Source organism: Frieseomelitta varia, unplaced genomic scaffold, assembly GCF_011392965.1.
Source record: "Frieseomelitta varia isolate USP_RPSP 00005682 unplaced genomic scaffold, Fvar_1.2 scaffold_285, whole genome shotgun sequence".
Lineage (NCBI taxonomy): Eukaryota > Metazoa > Arthropoda > Insecta > Hymenoptera > Apidae > Frieseomelitta > Frieseomelitta varia.
Window position 1 is genome coordinate 1,577,474 of NW_025110018.1, and position 17,975 is coordinate 1,595,448.

At 29.9% G+C, this 17,975-nt stretch overlaps 5 protein-coding genes across 6 annotated transcripts; 2 read left to right on the forward strand and 3 right to left on the reverse strand.

Annotated features, from left to right (window-relative positions):
• Positions 1-588: 588 nt before the first annotated feature.
• LOC122529397 (cell division cycle protein 20 homolog) lies at positions 589-2,926 on the forward strand. The gene is made up of 7 exons (XM_043655500.1): positions 589-816; positions 896-1,026; positions 1,170-1,255; positions 1,351-1,642; positions 1,713-2,010; positions 2,067-2,383; positions 2,478-2,926. The coding sequence occupies exons 1-7, from the start codon at positions 704-706 to the stop codon at positions 2,804-2,806; spliced, it is 1,566 nt and encodes a 521-aa protein (XP_043511435.1). The 5' UTR covers positions 589-703; the 3' UTR covers positions 2,807-2,926.
• A 229-nt stretch (positions 2,927-3,155) lies between these two features.
• Positions 3,156-7,124, forward strand: LOC122529386 (protein inturned). Of its 2 annotated transcripts, none has more exons than XM_043655478.1 (11): positions 3,156-3,561; positions 3,634-3,934; positions 4,014-4,286; positions 4,368-4,439; positions 4,511-4,767; positions 4,856-4,945; positions 5,028-5,370; positions 5,435-5,763; positions 5,897-6,219; positions 6,316-6,482; positions 6,567-7,124. In XM_043655478.1, the coding sequence occupies exons 1-11, from the start codon at positions 3,404-3,406 to the stop codon at positions 7,050-7,052; spliced, it is 2,799 nt and encodes a 932-aa protein (XP_043511413.1). In that variant the 5' UTR covers positions 3,156-3,403; the 3' UTR covers positions 7,053-7,124. The 2 variants fall into 2 exon arrangements, with proteins under 2 accessions (XP_043511413.1, XP_043511414.1); XM_043655479.1 differs by lacking the exon at positions 3,156-3,561 and having other exon boundaries at positions 3,731-3,934; positions 4,014-4,068; positions 4,131-4,286.
• Positions 7,125-7,492: 368 nt separating this feature from the next.
• Positions 7,493-9,192, reverse strand: LOC122529343 (F-box only protein 6-like). The gene is made up of 3 exons (XM_043655361.1): positions 7,964-9,192; positions 7,737-7,880; positions 7,493-7,662 (listed from the first exon to the last, which is right to left on the reverse strand). The coding sequence occupies exons 1-3, from the start codon at positions 8,516-8,518 to the stop codon at positions 7,501-7,503; spliced, it is 861 nt and encodes a 286-aa protein (XP_043511296.1). The 5' UTR covers positions 8,519-9,192; the 3' UTR covers positions 7,493-7,500.
• A 965-nt stretch (positions 9,193-10,157) lies between these two features.
• On the reverse strand, positions 10,158-11,281 carry LOC122529345 (60S ribosomal protein L18a-like). The gene is made up of 3 exons (XM_043655371.1): positions 11,155-11,281; positions 10,674-10,853; positions 10,158-10,590 (listed from the first exon to the last, which is right to left on the reverse strand). Exons 1-3 carry the CDS (start codon positions 11,170-11,172, stop codon positions 10,255-10,257), a joined length of 534 nt encoding a protein of 177 aa, XP_043511306.1. The 5' UTR covers positions 11,173-11,281; the 3' UTR covers positions 10,158-10,254.
• Positions 11,282-11,481: 200 nt separating this feature from the next.
• LOC122529338 (5-aminolevulinate synthase, erythroid-specific, mitochondrial) lies at positions 11,482-14,120 on the reverse strand. Its single transcript, XM_043655352.1, has 4 exons — positions 13,877-14,120; positions 13,435-13,498; positions 11,885-13,179; positions 11,482-11,813 (listed from the first exon to the last, which is right to left on the reverse strand). Exons 1-4 carry the CDS (start codon positions 13,877-13,879, stop codon positions 11,535-11,537), a joined length of 1,641 nt encoding a protein of 546 aa, XP_043511287.1. The 5' UTR covers positions 13,880-14,120; the 3' UTR covers positions 11,482-11,534.
• Positions 14,121-17,975: the final 3,855 nt, after the last annotated feature.

A 17,975-nucleotide genomic window follows, 5' to 3' on the forward strand; every position in this document is an offset into this window, starting at 1 on the left:
TTATTTGTATTTATATTTTACAAAATAATTGTATAATTTACGATTCTATGATGTAAAAACTTCAATTCATAAAACAATTTATACAATTAAAATAATTTTGATATTTTTCTGATATTTGAATTATCAGAAACATATTACTGCGACTTTTTTTTTAGATAGAGACTTTTGTATGTTTAATTTATATCTAGAATAAAAATTTATATCTAGAATTAATTAGTTAAATATATTACCTACACATAAATATAAAAAGGAAAATTTAAGTAATTGTAAATTTATTTCAAATTATTTAAATTTTTTATTATTTCTTCCTCGCTTTTTTTTGAAAATGCTCCTTTATTCTTAGTGCGACCTCTATCGAAGAATTATTGTACAAAAGTCTTTAAATCTTAACGGACTTTTTAAATGCCGAGTATCTTATTCATTTTAAACCCATTAAGTTGTGTATGAATGAAGAGTTTGGTGTTTCTTAACGCGGCATTGTAATATTTTCTTATTGTTCCATATACACTGATTTTTTTTTATTTTTTTTGTACAGTTAAATTTATCGTGTAATGAATTTTAATTTCAATACAATAATTCAATTACTTAAAATGCAATAACATTGCAATAACATAAGAGTTGGTTTATGCTTTGAATCTCATTTATTCATTATTTCATATTTTTAAATTAAGTTATTATTGCTTGCTTTTTAAATACATTTAGAATGTCTCACTTAAAATATATAAAAGAAATAAATAATTTAACTCGCATGGATGAAACTATCAAGGGGCCACTTCCGCGCTGGCAGAAAAAATGTTTAGAAACATCAAATTCCAGGTATTATTTTATTACTCCTTTTTTTTTATTAGAAATGAAGCCAGATATGTTTTATCATTAACACTATTCATACATACAGTATCAATCATAGTATTAATACATCACGAAAAATTACCAATGGATCATTTCCAACACCAACACCAACACCAACAAAAAAAAATGATACTCGAGTGAAGAAAACACCTTCTAAAACTTCCAAGAAATCTCCAAGTATGAAATCTACTATGAAAGCTACTTCTATAGCATAGAATATGTATAATATATAAGTATAGAATATTTGTAATATATAGAATTGGAACAATCATCTATATAATATATAGTAATATATGTAGTTTTTTAAATACTATAATTAGGTCGTACACCAGCTAAAACACCCAGTGGCGGTGATAGATTTATTCCTTCAAGAGCAACAACAAATTTTGATCTTAGTTATTATAAGGTATGTGTTTATTATTTAATATAAATTTTGTTATTATGGATATAATATTGATTTAATATTATGGATATAATATATTACATATGATCTAATTTCAGATTCAACAACAAACAAATATAGAAAAAAATGAAGAAAAACTAGACAATGCAAGCCCTTCCAAAAGGGAAATGCAACGCCTCATGGGAGAAAATTTACATGGTGGTGATATTAATCAGATGAGAGTTTTGTCTTATCAAAATAAAGCACCAGCTCCCCCAGAAGGTTATCAAAACCCATTGCGTGTTGTTTATAGTCAAAGTAAAACACCAGCAAGTATAAAAGCTTCTACAAGATACATACCACAAACTCCTGATAGAATATTGGATGCTCCAGAAATTGTTGATGATTATTGTAAGAATCTTTAGATGTTCAATATATATATTATTATTAAACATTCACATAAATTTTTTACACATTTCAGATCTGAATTTAATTGATTGGTCAGAAAGTAATATTTTAGCTGTAGCATTAGGAGCTAATGTATATTTGTGGAATGCTGCAACAGGAACTATTGAACAGTTACTTGAATTAAACGGCAATGATTATGTTTGTTCTGTTGCATGGATTCAAGAAGGTCCATATTTAGCTGTAGGTACCACAGTAGGAAATACAGAATTATGGGATTGTAGTCAAACAAAAAGAGTACGTGTAATGAATGGTCATGCGGCCAGAGTAGGTTCTCTCTCTTGGAATTCACATATTTTGACGAGTGGATGCAGGTATGAATTTTCATAATAAATATTGATACAAAATTTTAATTATATATTTCATACAGGGCAGGACAAATAGTGCACCATGATGTTAGACAAAGGGACCATTTAATATCAACAATTAACGCACATGCTCAAGAAGTATGTGGTTTAAAGTGGTCACCTGATGGAAAATATTTAGCAAGTGGTGGAAATGATAATATGCTTCAAATATGGCCATCAGTGTCTACACAAAGCCATACACATATACAACCAATTTATTCATTTAATCAACATCAAGCTGCTGTAAAAGCACTTGCTTGGTGTCCTTGGCAGAATAGCATTCTTGCTAGTGGAGGTGGTACTGCTGATAGAACTATTCGATTTTGGAATTGCAATACGGGTAAAGAAAATGTTGATTCTAATGTTGACAGAGCTAATAGTAACAAAAATATTAATTTTTGTTAAAATTCTTTTTACAAATATTTATGCAACAGGTGCATGTTTAAATATGGTAGATACCAAATCACAAGTGTGCTCTTTACTATGGTCTACAACGTATAAGGAAATTGTATCCGGTCATGGATACGCACAAAATCAGCTGATAATTTGGAAATATCCCGCAATGACAAAAGTCGCAGAACTTACAGGTCATTCTAGTCGTGTTTTACATTTAGCAATGTCTCCAGATGGTACTACGATACTTAGTGCAGGAGCTGATGAGACCTTACGATTATGGAAATGTTTCCTACCTGATCCACATAAGAAAAAAGATACAAGTGAAATAAAATCTGTTGCATCTAGACTTAAGCAATCGATTCGATAATGTTTTTACATTAACAGGCGAAGTAAATTCGTATATTTACTTAGTGACACATACGACAAATGACTTATTTTTTAATATGTCATTATTAATGTATTTAAAATAAATTTGATATATTTAGTACCTGGAAGTATTGAAATATTTTTTAGACTAGAGATTTAATTTACATGCAACTTTTATAAGAAAATTCACACCGCATTCATAAAATAACAATAACAAAATTACTAAAATTTTAACTTTTTTTATTAAATTGTAAAAAATTGGTTGGTAAAAATAATAATACAATAAATTCTTGTTTAATCAATTTTCACATTATATATTTTTTAAATTCTTTCTGCTAGCTGACATGATAGATACATTAAATCTCCCCACTTTTCCCGAGCCGACATTAAAGTATTCAGACTAACTCTTTCACATAACCTTTCTTTAAAAATGATTTAATTATAATTTATACTTTGGGATAAAATAGAATACAGCGATAATTAAAAATATCTTTTGTTCAAGACTTAATATTAACCTCAATAACTTCCGCTATTTTAGATAAAATAAATTTATATATAGAAACTATTATATACATTTTTACAATTGAATTTAAAAGAAATGGATGAAGGAAGTTCCAAGAATGTATCATTAAAATCACACTGTAAATATACTGATCAAATTTTTTCTTCAGAAAATGTGAAAGATGATAATGAACATGATTGGTGGGCAAGTGACAGTGGATCTAGTACTGGATCATATTATTCAGATACAGATAGGTAATTAATTTATCTGTTTTTACATCTTTAGACTATACTGTTATTATATGATATTGTTATAAATTGTTATAGTTCCACAGCGGAATGGGAATCGGAAATTAATTCTAACGGAGAATTGATTTACATAGAATCTCTGGTGGATAATATAAATGATGAACAATTTTCTTTTAATGAAACAAAACTTGAGTCTCAGCCAGAGTTGATACGACGTCGTAGTACAAGAACTGGAAAACTTATGCGACTTATAAGACGTAAAGAAAGTAAACGTTTGAGTACAAGAAATAAAAAAACTAATTTCAATACTACAAACAATGTTGGAAGTTCAGGAAAGGAAGGGACTGCAATTAAAGAAGTCACTTTTAGAGATTTTCAAGTACATGATTTTAGTAGAAATTCAAATATTCTTAATGATAATAATAGATTTTTTGTATAAAAATATATAAATTTTGTAGGCAGGTGAAATCCGGGAAGTTATACTATGGGTTGATCCAGATAGACGACACAAATTAGGAAGAAGAGCCACATTGTGTGAGGCATATTTTGGAATAATCCCAGGTGTTTTTTCAGACAAAACGCGTATTATGGTTGCTGGATTTATACCAGATGGAGAAGCAATAAAGAACAAAAATATTAAAATTGGAGATTGGTTACGAAGTGTAAATTCAAATAATATTACATATCAAAATTTGGATCATGTATTATCTGAAATAACTATGTCAACAAATGTAAGTAATTTAGTGAATATTGTAAATTTATATAATAACTATCTTATAAAAATATGAAAGTAATTTCCATTTTTTGTTCAGGTAATATTAGAATTACAAAGAGTTGCAGGTGTTGATGTTACAGCAACATTGTCTGGATTAAATTCTCCTAAAGTAATTATAATTTTAAATAATATTATATATAGAATTTATAGAATTAAAAATAGTGTGTTTTTTGTCATTAGCAATCTGCATTGGTACAAAGACTGATGAATAAAGAGGAAAGTAAAGATTTAATGCAGTCAATAATAGATTATCCACTTGGTGTATTATATTTACAAACTACAGAACTTTCAGAAGTGGGACCAGATCTACAAGGTGTTCTATATGCATTTCCTAGATCAGAAAGTAAAAATATACATTCCATTTTATGCACAGCAAGAGGAGCTTTTATAACTCTTAATCATCTATTACCAGGAATTAGAGGTCTGCAACCTACAAGGTATAATTGGATAGTTTTTATTACTCCACATAAATACGTAATTTTTATAACATATATGCAATCACATTTTATAGTACAACTTTTATAGTACAACAATACAGGTAGCAGAAGAAGAAATTCATGTTGTATACACACCTCGAAATGATGAACTATTTTTAATGGCATTACCTAAAAAATGGTAAGTTATAATTTATATAATAACAATAAATAAATATTGATTTATATATGAATTTACTTCAAATTATTTTTAATATTCCCAGTTGTAGTCTTGAAGAAGCTGTTAATTTATCATGTGACATAGTAAGAACATTAGAATTTACATATGAATCGCTGACAAAATGTTTTACATCTGAAGAAAATCGATCTTCTTTAGATCATTTTTTTGTTTTAATTATTGAACGGTTGCTAGATATAAAAAGTTATGCAAACAATGCAGGATTAATTATTTCCTGTATGGAGATTCATAATAATATTGAAGATATGGAAAATTATAAATTTGGAAGCACGTTTTCAGTTGCAAATTTTATAGAATTGTCAAGAGATGCGCAAATTCAAATTGATGCAGCTTTAAGTGAAATGGAAGCCATGGATTATAGAGATTGGGTACGTAGTGTATAGTAAAAAAATATAAGAAAGTAAATAATACAAAACAATTTTATGTTTCTAGAATGAAGATCCTATGGATTGTCAAAGGTTGTATACAATTTTAGGTAGTTGTATTTATCATAAAAATTATCTTCTTGGATCTCATTTAACTCACAGTGATTTGATTGAAGTACAGTCTTATCTTAGGCAAAACTGTATTTTAAATTTAATCAGTAATGAACCTGTGAAAAGTCTTATCATTTGGAAAAAAGTGTATCCTTCTTCGTGCAATCGTAATAATACAGAAAATAATCAATCACTTGTTCTTGATGGAAAATGGTATTTGCTTGTTGTTGGATATGGACATGATTTATTAGTAGTCCTTCTAGAATCTGGCGGATCTACTGCAAAGTAATTTTTTAAAATTATTTTTATTATATTTTTGATTAACTTATAATCAAATTAAATCAATTAAATTAATTCATTAATAATTTCATTAGTCTTTTAAAAATTTTATATATATCATATAAAAATATTTTTATAGATGTAGTGAAACTATAGGTCCAGACATATTTTATGTAGAAGAAGCTCAGGAGACTTTGAAACATATACAAAAGATAGGAGTAACAACATTAGCAGCCAAATGGATTGCATCTAATACTAGACCAGAAGTAATAGCTTATGAAGATCCTATGCCTGTAAAAGCGTCATCTAGTATCACAGAAAATCTTCTAGGTCTTATAAAATCAGCAGATGTACAAAATTTATCTGTCAAACCACCTTCAAACAGTAACAAAAAATCTCAAGAAATACCTTCAATTTTAAAAAAACGTAATACAGAAGAATGTCCTATGGTTTTAGAATCAAGTAAATAAAGTTATTTCTTTTTACTATTTTCTTTTGTAATTATGTACAAATATATAATATATAACTTTTAAAATTACAATTTTACTGTTTTTTTAGTATATTCTTTGCATACATCAGAAGATTCATTAAGTCAAGGAACTGGTGGAATTAGTGAAATAAGTGATGAAGCAATGCCTATATTAGGAAGACGAGCAACAAGAGAAAAAATTGTTAGTAGATCAAGATATTCTGATGATAGCGATTCTGATCTTGATATGTATAAGGTAATCAACATAATAATTTTAAAATATTTATGTTGTCCTATATTTTATTTTGTTAAATTATTTATATAAAGTATATTGTTGTAGAATGATTGTCAAATATTAAGTGCAGATATATCTAATATAAGAGAAAATTTATTAAATCAAGCTGAATATTTAATACCAAAAGTATTGACAGTGGGTGATAAGAATTATTTATATCATTATATACATTTGGACATGGTTGAAGGAATTCTCCTATCCTCAAACCCACTAGAACATTTAGGAAAAAATCCTAAGTTTCTTATTAACTTTAACAAATGTGTTCATATTATTCATAAATTGTTGCATAATACAGTGAGATTCAAAACTATGTTAAACTCAGATATGGACAAAACTGTAATTAATAAGAGTTTAATTGCTGTTAAAGAACATGGAGTGTTATTTGAATGGGAAAATTTAAGTTATTGGGTTGTTGGTCGATTATATACAACTCCTCATCCAAAGGAATTGTATGTATGTTATCAGGATTCTGCACCACAAAATTTAATTGAAATAGCATTTAAATTACATTCATTGCACACACTAACATAATTTTTAGTGTTTGTTTCTATTTCGTAAAATTTCTAAAATTTGAAAACAAATTACTGTGTAAAAATCATATCAAATTAAAAATTTTATTAATGTTAAATATTTGGTTGAAAAGAAAGAATTTTTTATTTTTTTAGATTTCTTTTATTTGTATTTTTAAAGATATCTTTAAAAATATATACCATTAAACATTTTTATTTTTTATAATTATGACACATTTATAATATACGATATCACATATATTATTTATGTAAGTTTTCACAAAATATTGTTCATTACTATATACTACAATAAGAATAATTCAATTATTACATACAATTTCAAAAACATTCTTAATGACTTAATGATAAAATATTTAATATTATATATAAATATTTATAATTACATATTGTACTTTGAACAAAATAAATACTTTCAAAGTAGTTTTTTATATAATGTGTTAATCTCTTTACTATTGCGAAATTTTATTGTTACAAGTAGGAATTTTTGCATATACACATGCACCTGCCATTTTACTGCCATAGTGACCAGCCCAAAATAATTGATCATTACCGCCGTGATAAAAACAAATTTTTCTAAGCCCAGGCCCATAGTTTTTAAATTCATGTGATACCTAAAATAAAATGTAAATAAACTTATACAATATTGTTACTTTTACAAAAGATTTATTTATATAATAAGATATACCTGATGCCATTGATTTTGTTTTTCCTCTTCAATATTATCACGGAAGTTAAAAGAATCTATGACTGTATTATCTTCTCTTAATAATTCAATAATACATTCATATATAGCTGGACAATCCCAACGGCAGCTGTACCATTCACTTACCTATAAACATAAATGATAAATACAGTAAATATATATCTCAAAGAATTTATATGAAATGTAAGCTAATAAAAATTTTGTAATACCACTATTACAGGCTGTAAATTGTCTAAAACGTATGATGTCAGTCCTTCAACATTTAGGTCAATTATTTGTGTTTTAGAGCAACTACAGTAAGAAGTAACAAAACAGAATTGTTTCCCTTCGAAAACAAGTTCATTATTTGGCAAAGGTGGAACTCCTATTGGAGGATTCTCTACTTTCCAACGATCACCACCTTGACTAAGAATTTTCCAGTACTTTTGCGTTCCGTATTCTCCAGAATGATTTTTTATTAAATTTCTTTCAAAAGGCTTCTTTTTGCATATTAAATAGTAAACATGCCAAGGCACTTTTTTATTAAAAAAAAGTAATCGATTGAAAGAAACTCCTGCTTTTTTACGCCAAACATAAGTTTGAATTAATATTTTCCAACGTTTGCAAACCAATTGACAATTTAACAAAGATTTGTAATCAATGTAACAAAAAATTTCTGCTAACAATTCCTCTGGTAAATATTTTCCATTGATAACTAATCCATTATCACTTTTTTCATCATACCTCACACGAGTAGTCATATTACTATCATGAAACGGTCCCATTTTTATTCATGAAATAAAAGTTGCTTTGACAAATGATGTACAAACTATTGTGACATCAGTTTTTGAAAGAACAATACAACTTTTACTTGTATGATTTTGATATTTGAAATGTTTTCTTTTTAATTTAAGAATGTAAGTCAAATTTAAAGAATTACATATAGTTTTTCAAACATGAATTATCTTTTCATGTAACACATAACTTTTCGTGTAATTTAACAATTTTTTTATAATAGTTTACTTTGCATTTCAACTATTTAATAAAACTATCACTCGTATTTATTAGTTTTATTATCCCGAGTAAAATGATACAAAACTTCAAAATTTACATACTGTACTTGTACAGTGATGTCAAATTCCAGTTAATAATAATGATTCACTTATGAATCATGATAAACTGCATACAGTAATTTCTGAAAATATTCGTACAGCTATAGTACGATTAAATGTATGATTTGATATTTCAGTTATTTAAAAACAATCAACTTTGGTTGCTTCTTCTAAACACGTTATTTGTTAATATTATACGTATACTATGCCGGAGTCTCAGTTTTGATCTATGCTGAGAGCCATTCGAATACAACGTACAGTGACGGGAGCTGCTTTGTTTGTGATCGCACTAACGCACGAATACCACGTGGCTAACACGTTTCCGTCAAATTGCCAGAATGACCAAACTAAAGACGAAAAAAATCAGTTTCTGGTAACATTCTGAGAAAGAAAGAGGTGTGCAGCAAATCGAAGTAATTTTTTATTTCAAAGTTTATTTTATATTTTAGTGTTTTTATTATTGTTTTAGTATTTTAGTATTTAGTATTTAATGGTTTGTATTATTTTTGTTTTTAATATTTAGTATTTTATACTATTTTTGTATTTACTATTTAGATTTTAGTTTTTAGCACTATTTTAATATTTTATTATTTTTATAATTAATTTACTGTTTTTATTATTATTTTTGTTATTTTTATTACTTTTTTCCGTTGTTTCTATTTGTTGACGCAATGTCTTCATTGCCAACGAGCAATCTTTTTTTGTCTTCTTTCGTTTAATTTGCACAAGACGTTTCTGACAGTGAATGACATAAATGTATAATATATTAATGTGATTATTATTTGTTCCTAATACTTCTATATGTCCCTATACGAGTCGAGTATCTGTCACTGTGTTGGTACAATATCGGTGAGTAACTCAGTCTAGAGTGACCGTCAGTCTGTTTAGTACAGTATTAGTGAGCCGTTTGGGCGACCACAAATATGTATTAATGCAATATCCGTGTGGATCAGAACTGATCCTGTCACAGAATTGCAAATTTCAGTAGTCGAAGGGTTTATAAAGATACATAATTTATGTGAGAAACTCACATGCATTGTACAATAATAATTATTGAAGGAAATAATGCTATAACTGCGTGTCCAAATATTTTCAGGACTCGCTCTATACTTGATCGTTTAGCTACATAAAATTATATAATATAAAATAAATTAATCATATAATTAAAGAAATTAAATAAGTAAAAAACAATTAAACATTTTGACTGAAATAAAGATACAAATTGCTTTGCTAAACTACTTATAGTAAAATTTTAAAATTACAAGGATTACTTAAATAGGGATAACTGAAGTAAATGATTGAGAAGGTAATATTGACATGATAATAAATATCATTTTATTTTGTTTAGAATAATATTTGATGTCAATGTGCAAATCATTTAATTTAAAAAATTTTTTAATTTAAAGTATTCAAAGGAAATAGGTACGTGGCTTTCTAACACTGAAAAGCGGCATACGATTCCTATTATGAATACGTTTTGGTAATGGGAATCTGATTTTTGAATCATGAAATTGTTTAACTTGGGGTCTCCTACAATTTGCCGCTTCTACAACTTCAACTTTAATAATCTGAATTGAATGAGCACGGGCACGATGGCGAGCTCCCATGTCTCTATAACATTGCGTTACGGCACCACTGACGGACAGATCTCTGTATTCTCTATACATATTATGAGTTCCAGATCTTGAATCATATCTTAGCCAAATGCCAAAGTTCTTAATCTTTATCGGAGATTTCTCCGGTATCTGAAAAACAATGTGTTTAAACATGTGTACATAAATATTTGACAAAAATTTGCATTGACATTTAATTGACATGCAACAATTACCTGCTTCAAAGAAACAATTTCTCCTGTAGATTTTTTAAATTTTTTAAGTTGACGCAAGAAATACCAAAATCTGGATTTAGCAACAATGGCATCAGGCGCAAATATTCTCATTTTGTATAATGGTGTGGTCTTTTCTTTTTCGGTCGGCAATTTGCGTCCGATCACCTCGAACTCCTTCAACTGTAAAAAAATATTATAAGTTATTTCTCATTATAAATAATCCTTTATTGTCTTAAAAAATTGAAAATTATCTTAAAATTTTGAATTTGACAAAATACGAGAACTGTTCAAACTTTGAGAATTGTGAGCATGTGTTAACGATCATAACATGTTAGGTTAAGCCATTGTTAATGTATCATTTAACTTCATTTTTGCAATTTTGGATGAACTATTATAATATGTAAAGCATAGTAATTAAAGATCAGTTTCCTTAAATGATAAATTTATTAGTTTTTAATAGAAATTTTAAGCATTTACTTACTTCACCCTTAGCTTTCATTTTGCCGTGCGTGAAACACGATAACGAACCGGAAAAAGACCAAGGCAAACGTTCTAGTTACTTCGGAAACGTAGCCATTTTATTTTCTAGTGAAATATGATTTAAACACAGATGAAATATGGACTTAATATTTTACAAAATTTTAAATCATAATGAATTAAAGTAGATTAAAAAAAAATTTCTGTTATTCCTCATTGACAATGTTTTATTGAAAATCTTACATAGTCAAATTAATTTTAATTAAATTTCTTTAACATTTTATTATAAGTAAATGCCTGTTCAACAGCATAGATATCTATATAATATAAATTTGTATACAGAAATAAATTATATTTGTACTATATAGATTTTTGTTAGTTCATTCATTTACATTTAACATTTATCAACGAATTCGAATGGAATGTTGGCACAGGAATGTCGTCTGACTTATGTCCGAAAGTTGGTATACTCAATTGATGAAAAACATGTAATATATCTTTGACAAATTGATCCATCATAGATTGAGTGTGTCTTGGAGTTGGAGCAAGTCTTAATTTTTCTTTTCCCTTTGGAACAGTTGGATAATTGATTGCTTGAACATAATGCCCCTTATCTCTTATTAATAAATCGGCTAATTGACTACACAGTAATGGATCACCAATCTGAAAGACAATTTTAATTAAACATAATAATACTAATAATGTGCAGAAAATCTAATGTAAAAAAAATTTACTTTTATCGGTATAATGTGAGAAGGTGATTGCTCTAATGGAAGACCTGCAGCTGTCAAAATAGATTTCATATAAGCTACGTTTTTTTGGTGGCTAGCCCTTAATGATCTTCCTTCATCTGAAGCTAAAATTTCAATGGCTGTTAAGGCACCATATAATACTGTTGGTGGCAATGAGGTTGTAAAAATAAAGCCTGCTGCATAACTTCGTATCATATCTATTAACTTAGCAGATCCAACAATGTAGCCACCCACATTCCCAAAAGCTTTCCCTAGAGTGCCAGATATAATATCCATCTTATGGAGCACGTAATCTCTTTCTCCAATCCCAGCTCCCGAATGTCCATACAATCCAACAGCATGAACTTCATCAACAAATGTTAAAGCATTATATTTATGTGCAATATCACATAAATCTTCTAAGGGACATATATCACCAGTCATAGAATGTACTGTTTCAAATGCTACAATTTTTGGCACATTTTTGTCTATTTTAGAAAGTAATTCTTCAAGATGTTTTATATCATTGTGCCTGAAAATATGCTTCGGTACTCCGCTGTTTCTTATACCTTGAATCATAGAAGCATGATTTCCAGCATCAGAGAAAATATGACAATGTGGCAGGAGCTTTGCCAAAGTATATAAAGTTGAGTCATTAGCGACAAAACAAGAAGTAAATAATAAGCCGGCTTCTTTTTGGTGCAAAGAAGCGAGTCTTTTCTCTAATATCTCGTGCCCCATAGAATTTCCAGATATATTTCTGGTTCCTCCTGCTCCTGCACCAAATTTGCTCAATGCTTCTCGAACAGAATCTGTCACTGCTGGATGTCGTGACATTCCTAAATAATCATTAGAACACCAAACAGTAATTGGTTTTTCTCCCCAGGAGTACTCTAATCCAGTTGGAAAGCTCTCTGCTAAGCGATTGACCTTTTTAAATACTCTGTAAGAATGATCTTTCTTTTTTTTCATAATTTGTTCATGGAAAAATTTTTCATATGGGAAACCACCTCTTTCCTTTGATTCTGAAGCTGATATGTTAATAATATCCTTCTCAACCATAGGACTAGCTATTTTCACAGCATTTTGTTCTTTAGCAAGAAACGGACATTGACTGTTTATAGCTTTTTCAACTTGTTCACCAGTGTCACTGGTATCTACTTGAGTGCTAAAAAACTGAGACATCACTGGACAAAACTGGTACAGCTGATAGTTCATAATTACGGATGTTCCATAATTACGAATATAATTCGCAGAAAGATGTGTCAAAAATGGACAGGGCATGTTTTTTAAATTACCTAAAACATAAAATTGAAACATAATGGAACGAAGATATCAATTATCATATATGTATATATATATATATATATATAATGTATTTTATATATTATAAAATTATATAATAAATGCGATTATTTAACCAGAAAAGATTGAACTGTTTCGTTTTAAGGAAGCAGGTATCGAGGTCAATCGTATAAAAGTGTAAAGTCAAGAAAAGAGAAAGTGAAACTACAAGTCACGATGATACGACGTTTAAGGTAAAAATTTGTTACCTGTTACAGCACTAGATAAATGGCACACGTAATGATTGACGTAATAGATATATTGACGAACAATCTGTAATATGAACAAATAGATATTTTTTAATATTAAGGTAAAAGAAACTTGAATATTGTGACTGATAGTCAAATGAACTCAATTCAGAATCAGATTGCACTCTCTACGAACAACCGATCGCAATGACAGGTAGGTCACAACTGATTGTGAATGTATCAGCTTCCCGAAGTCCGCTTGCGGACAATCTTGAAAAGATTAAGCTGAATTAAGAGGTCGAATCAATAAAAAACAAATATCAAATTTATTTAAGTTTCTCCTTCCATTTGATCTCCAGTATCAAGTATTCAAATTTTTGATAGAGATACATTTTTGATAGATTGATTCATCTGGAGAAATAAACAATATTAAATTTTATTGCAACATATCGCGAACGCTTACCATGGTATTAGAAGATATTTTTAGATGTCTGTAACGTTAACTAAATAAAAAGATTAATATGATCTCGCGTCTTTCTAGTATTTTGTTACAAAAGTTAACAAAACGTTTTTGCAACTAATCGAATTGTACTTTTGTTGGATGTAATATTCAAGTACCCCCATTTTAGCTACATTGAGCTTTTCCTCATTTTGCAAATTCATGTCCATGCTAAACAACCAATGGCTATCGTTTAAAAAAGTCAGTAAAATTCAATTTACATTCAATAGATTCGTACGTCAAAATATGTTCAACTGTGGCTATGTATTATATGCATACGCGCATTTCCACATAATAAATTGTTTAATTCAAACAGGTGTCATTTACTATCAAGAACAATATTATTATGGTAAAAATAAAACATTTGTTGCTATTTTTTTTTGTCATTTTACTGTTATAAATAGATAGTTTTAATTGTATTAAGAATTACTTTTTATTTTTACTAGAAATTATAATCTTAACTGTTAAATTTTAGTGTATTTTTGGTTATTGCTAACACGATATCATTATATAAGTAATTCAACTAAGCAATGTTTCGTAATAGCGTAATAAATATCTATTAAGCATGCATCGTGTGGATCAGCTCTAGGATAGGTGCCAGAACTAATTTATATTGTTATCCTTATCGCACGCTTTTGCTCTCCTTCTTTACCGCGCGTATTTGCTGCTTGTCACATGCTGTTGCTTTCCTTGTCTACGGCGCGAATATGTCTGTCGTTGTCCCACGCTATCACCCTCCTTGTCTACCGCGCGTATATCTCTGTCCTTGTCGCACGCTGTTGCTGCTCTCCTTGTCTATCGTGCATGTATCTCTGTCCTTGTCGCACGCTACTGCCCTCCTTGTCTAACAACGACAGACAAGGAAAGCAATAGTGTGCGACAAGGACATCCTTCGATCTATTGAAAAAAAAATTCAACTTTTTACACAGACGTTTTTTTGGCACAAAACACACATAGAAAGAAAGCGAGGAGCCTAACTGTAAGGAGGCATATAAAAAAGTTCGCAAATTATTCCTCTTAATTAGGTTTTTTTCGTAATTACTGCGAACAGCCACAAAATGGCCACGGTGGCGCCATCTAGCGGCAACCGAGTGGTACTAATTATTTGTAAAAATACTCATTTCTGCATTTTACGGGACAAAAGGGGTAAGAAAAGAAAGCTAAGGGTTTAATTAGGGTAATGCAATCACAAAAGTTCACAATTTGTTTCACTAAATTAGGTTTTTTCGCGTATGAAAATTTCTCTGTATTACAGGGTAAGAAACACTAGCGCCGCGTTGTGGCAGACCGGTGGAACTGAACGCTCTATAACCATATAAGGGGAATAATTAATTTTAATTTTTCATGTTACTAATTTGCACTCCACGAGCACATACTTCAAAGATAATGCTATCAGTTACTTTCGTAAATAAATCTGAATCTAATATTCACTATAGTTTGCGCGAAATTATGTACATACTACTGGCACTACTGCTAACGTAAACGAAACGTTCTTTACATACGCAACTACATTTAAACAAAACATAAAACGCAAATTTAGGGTCTCTAAAATCGAAGGCGCAACCCTAACAGTTCACACATGATTTCTCTCAATTAATTTCTTCTCGTAATTTGTGGAAAAACTGTCACCTGTCAATGTTCAGAAGCGACAGTGGCGCCATCTATTGCTAACTCGGTGGTACTAAAAATTGAATTTTCTACTTTTAGTATCACCAAGATGTCGACAGATGGCGCCACCGTTGCTCCTGATGTAGCGACCTATAGTTCCTCGAGTACGAGTTTCGAACACCCACTCGTACAAGCCGCAAGTGGCTGTGCGCCTAGCGTCGAAGTCAACCGATATTTCGATGTTAAGCAAACAGAGTGCGGAACACCGCTAGGATGGGTGAGACCGTCCAGCCTAGCGAGTAGTTAGAAAAACAAGCGTCTGGGGTAAGGAGTCGCGCTGCCATCAGCCCCACTGATGAGTCTAGGCAGCGACTCTGAGACGAAACGCGCACAACCTAACCTTTCCTCACCTTACCCACATCATCACTTCCTACATTATCCTCGCATTATCATCGCCATTTCAATCCCTACGACCCTGTAATACAGAGAAATCTTCATACGCGAAAAAACCTAATTTAGTGAAACAAATTGTGAACTTTTGTGATTGCATTACCCTAATTAAACCCTTAGCTTTCTTTTCTTACCCCTTTTGTCCCGTAAAATGCAGAAATGAGTATTTTTACAAATAATTAGTACCACTCGGTTGCCGCTAGATGGCGCCACCGTGGCCATTTTGTGGCTGTTCGCAGTAATTACGAAAAAAACCTAATTAAGAGGAATAATTTGCGAACTTTTTTATATGCCTCCTTACAGTTAGGCTCCTCGCTTTCTTTCTATGTGTGTTTTGTGCCAAAAAAACGTCTGTGTAAAAAGTTGAATTTTTTTTTCAATAGATCGAAGGATGTCCTTGTCGCACACTATTGCTTTCCTTGTCTGTCGTTGTTAGACAAGGAGGGCAGTAGCGTGCGACAAGGACAGAGATATATGCACGATAGACAGGAGAGCAGCAACAGCGTGCGACAAGGACAGAGATATACGCGCGGTAGACAAGGAGGGTGATAGCGTGGGACAACGACAGACATATTCGCGCCGTAGACAAGGAGTGTGCGACAAGGACAACAATATATAATAGTTTCACCATTTCACCGCTTCGCGACGCTAGTATTTTAATGCCTCTAGCGGCTAGCACATGCAGTGTTTCCTTAGTATACCAGTTCCAATGACATGAGTATTACTTAAGTGGATGCTGCTTAGCTAGGGATAAGTGTGATCTTTAGGTTAGCGTGCAGCGGAACACTTTCATCTTTAGTACCATCTACTGACGAATTGCAAATTGTATGTTTTCAGTTATATAGCTGTATCTATGTACAAAAATGAAAAGTCCCATGCAAGAGCAAAGGAAGCAGTTCCTTCTCTCAATAACCGACCCACTAGGTTTGTTCTGCGTGACACTTTCAACCAATAGGTATTCTTAAATTACGAATGGATTGGAAATAACCAACCAGACCCACATTTTTTTCGGGGAACTTTTCATCTCTGCACGACACGTGTTGATGCAAGTATAAGTCATCGTTTCGAATCTTGAGATTATTGAGTTATTACAGTTGAATTCGGTAGAATATATTTAATTTTATACCAAATATGAAAATAATAATGTATCAAATTTTACAATTTGTTTTTCTTTGGGGATTACGAGAGAAATGATTGTAATTATAGAAGATGAGAAACTAATTTTTTTTTATAGAAAGAATCATTTATGGTGATTCACTTGATTCCTATTTTATGTCTCAAATATGTTTCTTTGCGTTTGTGGTATTCTGCAAGTATCGCGCTTTATAGTAATTAATAATTCAAACGACGAAACAATTTATTCTCGATTTATACTGATAAAAGAAATATTGATTTATGAATATTACAAGTATAATATTATGTAATCTGGGACATGCTTTTATTATTACTATTGTTTTCAAATTTTTTTCGAAATTTATATATGTAACTGAGAACAAAATTTTTGTTACTTCGAAACACTCGTAATTAATTTTCGATAGTTTGAATGAATAAATAAGCTCGTTGAAATTGGATGAATATTTAAAATCAGTACCTTGTTTCATTGTTTATTTCCTTCATAAAAAACAAATGTATTGCCAAACTATATAATATAACACATATAATACATATATATAATTGTTCTACGCTTTATTAGGTGGAAGATATGTATTTCTACTAAATTATTTTCGTTCAAGAATTTAAAATTTATATAAATCAACAAAAAAACTTTCAATCTACCTTTGTTTTTCTTTTTTTAAATATTCTCCAAGATCCCGCGAAAATTATGATGAATGATCATAGTTTACATTCATTGCTCTAGAGGGCCTTCAGACCATCATTCTTTCAACACATTTAAATTTAGAACCAGATCTTTTTTGGAGAATATCAAGTCTTTAAAATTTATTTAATACTTTATTTTTCTAATAAAAATAAATTTACTTTAACTCTGATTATTACTAATTTATTT

Excerpts from the sequence above, each read along its gene's own strand:
- LOC122529397 (XM_043655500.1), top strand. The coding sequence starts at position 704 with ATGTCTCACTTAAAATATATAAAAGAAATAAATAATTTAACTCGCATG. Across the intron at positions 1,027-1,169 it reads AACTTCCAAGAAATCTCCAA|GTCGTACACCAGCTAAAACA; the intron begins GTATGAAATCTA and ends TACTATAATTAG. Across the intron at positions 2,384-2,477 it reads ATTTTGGAATTGCAATACGG|GTGCATGTTTAAATATGGTA; the intron begins GTAAAGAAAATG and ends TTTATGCAACAG.
- LOC122529386 (XM_043655478.1), top strand. The coding sequence starts at position 3,404 with ATGGATGAAGGAAGTTCCAAGAATGTATCATTAAAATCACACTGTAAA. Across the intron at positions 4,768-4,855 it reads AGAGGTCTGCAACCTACAAG|TACAACAATACAGGTAGCAG; the intron begins GTATAATTGGAT and ends CAACTTTTATAG. Across the intron at positions 4,946-5,027 it reads ATGGCATTACCTAAAAAATG|TTGTAGTCTTGAAGAAGCTG; the intron begins GTAAGTTATAAT and ends TAATATTCCCAG.
- LOC122529343 (XM_043655361.1), bottom strand. The coding sequence starts at position 8,518 with ATGGGACCGTTTCATGATAGTAATATGACTACTCGTGTGAGGTATGAT. Across the intron at positions 7,881-7,963 it reads ATTTACAGCCTGTAATAGTG|GTAAGTGAATGGTACAGCTG; the intron begins GTATTACAAAAT and ends TTATGTTTATAG. Across the intron at positions 7,663-7,736 it reads AACAAAATCAATGGCATCAG|GTATCACATGAATTTAAAAA; the intron begins GTATATCTTATT and ends ATTTTATTTTAG.
- LOC122529345 (XM_043655371.1), bottom strand. Across the intron at positions 10,591-10,673 it reads AAATTGTTTCTTTGAAGCAG|ATACCGGAGAAATCTCCGAT; the intron begins GTAATTGTTGCA and ends ATTGTTTTTCAG.
- LOC122529338 (XM_043655352.1), bottom strand. Across the intron at positions 13,180-13,434 it reads TTTATCTAGTGCTGTAACAG|GTAATTTAAAAAACATGCCC; the intron begins GTAACAAATTTT and ends TTTATGTTTTAG. Across the intron at positions 11,814-11,884 it reads CTCACATTATACCGATAAAA|ATTGGTGATCCATTACTGTG; the intron begins GTAAATTTTTTT and ends ATTGTCTTTCAG.